Genomic DNA, 8,649 nt, shown 5'->3' with positions numbered 1-8,649 from the left:
ATTCTGTCTCTCAGAGTGGGAATGCACCTACAATGTGAATTTCAGACCCCTCCATGATTTCTAAGTGGGAGAACTTGCAAAATCGCAGAGTGTTCAAATACTTCTGTTCCTCACTGTATATATCAAAATATAGGACACTGTGAAACATCTAAATATACTGTATACGTCCATATGAAAACCATACATAAACTGCATAAATGTATCACCACCTAACCAAATCTATGCACACATGTGGATAACCTTTGAACAAGAAATATTTTACAAGAAATGGTCCAAATGTAGATCTAACCTTAAAAACCTGGTCTGGTTGTGTCTTGATTACTAAATGATTTCACCTGTTTGTAACTTACTCTGTCTACTTTATTCTGCCTTACCATGTTTTTTTTCTGTCTGTAACTTCCTGAAAGCTAAATGCCAAATTGCACTTTTGTGCAAAGCAAACAAAACTTTTTATTTATGTTCTACTTATAAAGCTTGCTAGTATCATAAAGATATTTGAACTTTTTTAGAGATGAGTGCTTTGATTGCTTTTTCAATCTATTAAGAAAGTTACACACCCTTTTCCAACAGCACAGTTTTTTTTTTAATTAAATTATTCATTCCAAGAAGCTCTCCTAATCAGGGGACCTTCGTGATATAGTACTGAACTTCATAAAGATAGGGTAGTCAAAATAAATAAATAATAAAACTAAATCCTCTGTAATACATTTCCTACAGTGCTGCCAATGCCATCTTTTGGTTGAACTCTCTGCATGGTTTAATTGTCCATTTGATTTAAAACCCACCTCTTCAGTTTGTCAGGCTTTGAATTATGGATTTGTATTTTCTAAGAACAAAACAGAAGATTTCACTGAATGAGTAGTAGTACTCATGACAAGTAAACTTAACCTCTGGGCCTGAAATAGTTGGAGTTAGCTTTTCATTGCGTTTCACTTGTTGAACATTGAATATACTTGCACTATGTACAGACACATTTTCTCAAGCTTTAGTAAAATATAAAATCATAAACTATCATGTGAACAATTACATTATTATAACTCGTATTACTATAGTCCACAGTACAACAATTCAATATGAAAATCCTATCTCAAATTAAACATTTAAATATATTTCTTAATTTTAAATATTAAATTTTTTTAACCTTTCAATCTATATAGTGTATAAAATGTGCAAACAATTCCGAAAAAACTATTAATAAGCAGTGGTGTGGAATGTACGGCTAGTCATATGTACAATATATTTATTAGTAAAATTATCTTACTGCTTGCATTCTACAGTGGTGAATTGTAAACTGCAACAAACAAAAAAAAGAATAAAAAATATTATTTAGTGACATGCTGGCACGTGCTGTTTAAACCTATTAATACTCAAAACATTAATCATTAACATGATAAAGAGTTTAGATTTTTAACATTTAAAATATTTATCTTCACTTTGTGACTAATAAACTTCATCAATACAATTCATGTCAAAGATACTAATATAAATGTCACGTGAATGTCTGTAATATGATATTCTATAGTGCAGTGCATCAGTCATAAAAAAAAATAAATATTGAATCCCTGACATGAAAACCACATCTCTGCGTTATGACTACAAATGAAATGATTGGATATATTAGTGCGATTTGACCTGAAATAACCTCTTGAGGTGTTTAGAGATTTCTTTCATTTTTAACCCATATATAATTGGATTAAAAAGAGGATGATACACAATCATTTGTAAAGCCATTATTAAATGGGTAGTGTTTGGAATATCTGATTCCAGCCGAACTACAATGACATCATAAGTAATAAAAAAAGTCAAATTGATTAAAACCAGCAGGTGAGGTAAACAGGTCTGTGCAGCTTTTCTCCTGAATGTTTTACTACTTCGGTACGATGCAATAAGTATCCTGGTGTATGTAAAAAATATGAAAAGGACAGGGAACAGTACAATATTTAGCAACATGAACAGACCATATATAGATATTGTGACTGAACGTACACATTGAAGATTGTAAAATGAAGTGTTACAAAAAATTCCTTTCAAAGTAAAACTGCAGAGTTTTATATTAGCATACAAAGCAACTAACACTCCAAGTTCACAAGTAGGCACAAACCAAGCTAAAACCAGAAAGACAATTACAACAGTTTTTCTCATGATAGTTGCATACTGCAGAGGTTTACATATAGACAGATATCTGTCATAGGCCATGGCTGACAACAGTGAGAACTCGGAACCGGCCATAGTGTAGTGTACAGAACCTTGAAAAAGACAGAGCGAATGAGTTATGATCTGTTTTTCAGACAAAAAGTCGATCAACAGCTTTGGGTAGATATTAGTGCTGTAAAGTACAGAGTTGATCAACAAAGCTGCAATAAAAATGTACATGGGCTCATGGAGGTTTTTGTGAATCACTATGAGACACACGATTGTGGAATTAATGCAGATTATTAGAAAATATGCTGTAAACATGATGACAAAATAAAGATATCTGTATTTATGCACTTCTACATGCCCACTAAGAGTTATATATGTAACATTTAAGTTATCATCCATCAAGCTTCTCAAACCTAAAGTGTAAATCACTAAAACCAATAAATCATGTAAGGCACGTAAGAAATGTAAGAAATCGCATGTCACAAAACAAGTGTCCCTGACAGGTTTGCAAGAGACAAATGTTTATAAAAGCTTATGAATATTTAATTTCCTCAACCAATAGAATCCCTACTTCAGAACTTTTAGCTTTTAAGAAGACGACTAAGAGCCCTGACTGAGAGGGAGGAGGGCTTCTCTCGTTACATTATCACATATACATTCCTAAAGAAAAAGAGACCTCCTCTCTCACCCCCTGTTAGACAGGTATTGTTAGGATTTTACCAATACTGAAACTGTTTATCAATGCTGATACTTAGCAGTATTCTTATTATTACATCTCTCCATAATTTGGTGCAAAATAATAAAAATAAAAACAGTGAAGACATTGATCTGTTTTTTAAATTACTAGGTTGCATATCATAGCTCCAAAGCATGGGTTTTCAAAATAAAAGCCCGATTGTTCTTTAAGCTCACATGAAGACCCCAAAACGTGCTGGATTTTCAAAATAAAAGTAGCCGATTGTTCCTTAAGCTCACATAAAGGCCCCATAACATGCCAAATTTTCAAAGTAAAAGCCCCAGATTACAGGTTGTTTAAATGGATGCCCCAAAGCATGCCAGATTTTCAAAATAAAAGCATCAAATTGCTTCTTAAGCTCACATAAGGGCCCCAAAACATGCCAAACAAAAAATTTTATTTCAAAATAAAAGTTCCTGATTGCAAATTATGCTCACACAAAGGACCTTTAGCATGCTGGGTTTTCAAAATAAAAGCCCCTGATTGTTCCTTAAGCTCACATTAAGACCCCAAAATGTGCTGGATTTTTAAAATAAAAGCAGCCGATTTTTTCTTAAGCTCACATAAGGGCCCCAAAACATGCCAGATTTTCACAATAAAAGGCCAGCTTGCACATTAAGATTACATGAAGGCCCCAAAATGAAAATAGATTTCAAAGTAAAAGCCCCTGATTGCAAATTATGCTCACATGAATGATCTATAGCAGGGGTGCCCACACTTTTTTGCCTTGTGAGCTATTTTTCAAATGACCAAGTCAAAATGATCTATCTACAGTTAAAATATGTGAAATATTGAAGTATTTGGGTTGCTATATAACTAAAGCACTAACATAGTTTAGAAATTGTTACTGTAATAAGACACTGCATTATGAGATAAAAGTATAACCTTCACATAGTTGTAGCGTGTTCACTCATTATTAAATGCACTTCTGGGGAGTTGTGCCTAGCACAGCTCTGTTTTAAGGGAGTAACCTAAGGGAAAGTAAATGATTACACAGTGGGATATAAAGTTGTCTGGAACACTCCACTGTTTTTCATGGAATGCACTTATAAGGATAAGTTTTAATAATATAATCTTCACAATCTTACAGAATGCTCGTTAAATCATGGTGTGTGTGCTTTTCTTATCACAAGAATGTACTTTGGTTTCGGGGAGGCGTATAAGGTGCAGCTGTGTATTAGGGGAGAATATTATAAAACACACAGTCTGGGTGAGTTTCATCTTCAGATCATCTGCCCTGCTGCTTGCTGTATGATCTCCAGATATATCTGCAATAAAAGGTAATAAGTGCACTTTGATATTTGTGTGTGACTGAAATTCTTTCCACTATCTGGACTCGAGAAGTAGTCTGGGACTTCACAAATACTAAACATATATTTATTTATATACGGAGTATCCCTTATGTAAATACAATATATGTTGGCGCACCTTGCATAACTGCATGAACCTTAAGGCACACTACAGTTCAGTACATTTTTTGGTCATTAGTTTACTCTGATGACTTGCACTGAATGGAATCAGCCAGGGCTGCATATTCTGGACAGTAGCTGCTGGTAGCCAGCCTCCAGCAAATGGTCATCAGTCATGATGGAGCGGTATTTGGACTTAATAATCTTCATGTGAGAAAATGCTGACTCACACAAATAAGTAGAACCAAGGCTTAACCATCACTCCCTTGCTAGTTCTTTCTTTGTCATCAGCCTTCCTTAGATTGTACTTTGCTTATTTCTAGTTGTTCTTCATATGTTGTTTATTCCTAGTTCCCGTCTGTATCTTTGGACCTCTTCTCTGGATCCTGGCACCCTCAGCTCCACCAGCCACCTTCACAGGTCTCCTCTTAACTGAACTCCCACATTACCTCCTCAGTTCTACCGGATCTACTTACGACCAGCTCAGGAGTGATTCCTACCCCTGCAGCCCGGCCCATCATCACACCACGGACAATAACTACTGCTACTGCTGGTCGACACCCGGTTGTATTCACACCTTCACATTGTATATATATTATTGCACTATTGTAAATAAATCACCACTTGCACCGAAGCCAGCCGCCTGGGTCTGTTAATTTCTCCGCTCGCTCACATTTGTGTCGAGCGTAACCTAACAGTTTGGGTACTTTTCCTCTGTAAGTTCCAAAATGGTCCATTAGCCCTGGACTTCAGCTGAATGTCAGTCTATAGTGTCAATATCTTATCCTCCACTCCAGACCAGTTCAGGTGAAACAGCGTTGCAATTTTTGATGTGAGTGAATCAACCTCAATATCGTCCCTAAATGGGTAGCACATAAATGTAGAGACTGGCTCAAGTGAGGCAGTCTTGAAAGCATTTGTCAAACTCTGACCGACAATTGTCAATCTGCTCTGTGTAGCATGCAATGTCAAGTTGTGCACATGCTTTCCATTGCGTCTCCAGCTCTGATGCGAGGAAGTTCCGCAAAATGTTGCATTTTTCGTTTGAAAGCATTAACTAAGCTCATTATATTGACACGAGATCTACCGACACTACCTTTGCGATCAACTGGTTGATCACGATCAATGTATTGGACAGCCCTGACCTATAGCATGCTGGATTTTCAAAATAAAAGTCCAAGATTGTTCCTTAAGCGTACATGAATCTCACATGAGCTCTCATACATCCCTCCCTGATGACCTTAACTCCTTTTACACTAGATTCGAGTCAGATCACACTACTCAGCTTGAGAAAATAATATCAACATTCAATCCCAATAGCTTACAGTCATTTACTTTCCTTATTCAGGACATTGTGAAAGCTCTCAAGAAAACCAGGGAGAGCAGCTCACCTGGACCAGACTACGTCACGGAAGAACCCTAAAACATTGTGCACAGCAACTAGGTAGTGTGTTCCAGACCCTGTTTCAGAGATCACTGGACAGTGGTACAGTTCCTCAGCTTTGGAAACACTCCATAGTTATTCCTATCCCTAAGAAAAATAACATTGAACGATCTGAGACCTGTGTCTCTCACTTCACTACCAATAAAAGCTATGGCGCAGATAATCAAACAACATATTATCAAAGCAACAGACTTTCTGATGGACCCACTTCAATTTGCTTATCGTGCAGGTAGAGGAGTGGATGATGCAAAAACTTTCATCTTGGACACCGTACACAAACATCTGGAATCTCTCGAAACTTCAGCCAGACTCCTGTTTGCTGACTTTTCCTTGGCTTTCAACAGCCTGCAGCCTCACCTACTGGCCATCAAGCTCTCTACATGCTTTGGCCTGGAAGATCGGCTTATTCTGTGGCTGTTGGATTTTTTAACCAACAGGTCACAGAAGGTTTTGATTAACAACATTCTTTCTGGCCTCCAGCACGCTTCAACTGGTTCCCCACAGGGCTGCGTACGTTCACCATTGCTAAAAATTAAACTTTGTCTTGAATCCACTGTTGATGTTTGTCTCAATATGGATCTAAGCAGTGAACTGTAATAATTGATAATGATTTTGGAAGAACTTTCACTGATAAATCAAAACTGTATCCAGATATTTTGCAGATGATATGTAAACAAGACATTTTAGGCCAATTTTCAATCACAACAGCACATGACATAACCTCTATCATGTACAAACACATGCAACTTTGTACACACAGAAACGCTGAGATCAAGTTGGGGTTTTATCACCAAACAGCAAAACAACCATAAGAAGTGTCTTATCAGTCCGTTCATCTCTCTCCTAATGACTACAAAGCAGCACCTCTAACCCACTGAGGCCCCAGGCCAATCTCAGATGTTCAACAATTAAAGTGCAATGATGCAACAATGGGATGAAAACAGGTTAACAAGTCATGTAGCTACTTTCCATGTGCTTGGTCAAACTAAGGAAAAGTTAAAAGTCTGGAAGGCCTGAGAAATGTTCTCTCAGTTCAGTCTTCCATTCTCCCATCATGCCTTGGTGAAAACCAAGGCCACACCAGTTTTGGACGAAATCAGTAATGTAACCTCTGGAGACCTGAGGAGTTTGGAGCTGGTCTTTTTCAATTAATCTCACAGGGGGCGACAGTGGTGCAGTGGGTAGAGCAGTCATCTGCCAAATGAAAAGTTGGAGGTTCAAATCTTGGTGCCTGCAGTCCACATGTCAAAGTGTTCTTGGGCAAGACACTAAACCCCCCAAGTTGCTCGTGATGGTGGCACGTATGCACGCAGAGGCCCGGGGCCCCCTGGCTCCAAACAAAATTTTGTTATATGTGTTACAATAAATAAAGCTACTTCTTCTTCTTAGTTTTGTCTTGTCCCCAGACTGTCAGAGGGACCCAGATATCTAAAATAATTAAAAAGCTTAATGCACTTCATTATATATGGCTGTATACAAAATGTATTTAAAAAAATTATATGATTATCTTGATGAATACAAACCCAGCAGGGCTCTGAGGTCTTTACTTCAATTCAATTCAGTTTTATTTGTATAGCACCAAACCACAACAAAAGTCATCTCAGGACACTTTACCAAGTAAGGTCTAGACCTTACTTGTATTAATATTGTTATAGAGGAAAAACCCAACAAATCCCCCTTGAGCAGCACTTGGCCACAGTGAGGAGGAAAAACTTTATTTAAATGAAGAAACCTCCATCAAGAGCGATGGGCGGCCTTCTGCCTCGATCAGTTGGGGTGAGTGGATAGAGGAGAAACAAAAGAAAAGAAAAACAACAAGACACAACAAACACAACAACAAAAAAATCAAGCACTGGTCTGTTGATGTGGCCAGTGACTGCTCATCAGAAACCTACAGCTCTAGAGCCAGGGACACCTGCAGAAAGATATAGGGAGGGAGAGAGGACACACTACGGGAGAGAGGAGACACAAAGTTAGTGACATGTAATGGTGGCATATAGATGCATGGAGATAGAGAGGAGAGAAACTCAGAGCATCATGGGGGGCCCCCAGCAGCCTAGGCCTACAGCACCTATAAGCTTTATCACAAAGGAAAGTCTTAAGTCTGATGTGAAAGGTAGAAAGGGCTGAGAGCTGCTTCCACAGGAGATGAGCTTCATAGCTAAAGGCTCTGTCTCCCATTCTACTTCTGTGGACTCGAAGAACCACAAGTAGACCTCCACTCTGTGGAGTGCTCTGTTGGGATGATAAGGCTCTACGAGGTCTTTAAGATATGATGGAGCCTTGTCATTAAGGGCTTTGTATGTTAGGGGGAAGGATTTTAAATTCTATTCTGAATTTTACAGGGAGTCAGTGGAGAGAAGCTAATATAGGAGAGTTATGATCTCTAAGGCTAGTTCCTGTCAGTACTCTGGCTGCAGCATTTTGGATTAACTGGAGGTTTTTTAGGGAATTATTGACAGCACATTTCTAAGGTTTTCTGGCCCAAGCACAATAACTTCAGTTTTGTCAGAGTTTAGAAGGAAGAAATTACAGGCCACCCAGGCCTTTATGTCTGTAAGACATGCTTGAAGTTTGGCCAGCTGATCTGATTAATCTGGGTTCATAGGTAAATACAACTGAGTATAATCTGCATAGCAATGGAAATTTATGTCGTGCTTCCTGATAATATTGCCTAAAGGGAGCATGTATAAAGTGAAGAGAATTGGACCTAACACAGAGCCCTGTGGAACGCCGTGACTAACTTCAGTTTGTGTGGAACATTCGTCATTAACATGAACAAATTGAAATCTTTCTGATAAATAAGATTTGAACCAACTTAGCGCAGTTCCTTTAATCCCAATAACATGTTCAAGTCTCTGCAGTAAGATGCTGTGATCAATGGTGTCAAAAGCAGCACTGAGATCTAAGAGGACAAG

At 38.0% G+C, this 8,649-nt stretch overlaps 1 protein-coding gene across 1 annotated transcript; it reads right to left on the bottom strand.

Moving 5' to 3' along the window:
• Nucleotides 1-1,576: 1,576 nt before the first annotated feature.
• Nucleotides 1,577-2,746, bottom strand: LOC109969666 (olfactory receptor 11A1-like). Its single transcript, XM_020616707.1, has one exon. The coding sequence runs from the start codon at nucleotides 2,539-2,541 to the stop codon at nucleotides 1,618-1,620; it is 924 nt and encodes a 307-aa protein (XP_020472363.1). The 5' UTR covers nucleotides 2,542-2,746; the 3' UTR covers nucleotides 1,577-1,617.
• Between the last annotated feature and the right edge of the window lie 5,903 nt (nucleotides 2,747-8,649).

The sequence above is a fragment of the Monopterus albus genome, unplaced genomic scaffold (genome assembly GCF_001952655.1).
Source record: "Monopterus albus unplaced genomic scaffold, M_albus_1.0 scaffold177.1, whole genome shotgun sequence".
Classification (NCBI taxonomy): domain Eukaryota; kingdom Metazoa; phylum Chordata; class Actinopteri; order Synbranchiformes; family Synbranchidae; genus Monopterus; species Monopterus albus.
The sequence above is the reverse complement of the archived record's forward strand: the minus strand, read 5'-3'. Positions and strand labels throughout refer to the sequence as shown.

Bases quoted from the DNA above. Each gene is read 5' to 3' on its own strand.
- LOC109969666 (XM_020616707.1), bottom strand. From the start codon at position 2,541: ATGGATGATAACTTAAATGTTACATATATAACTCTTAGTGGGCATGTA.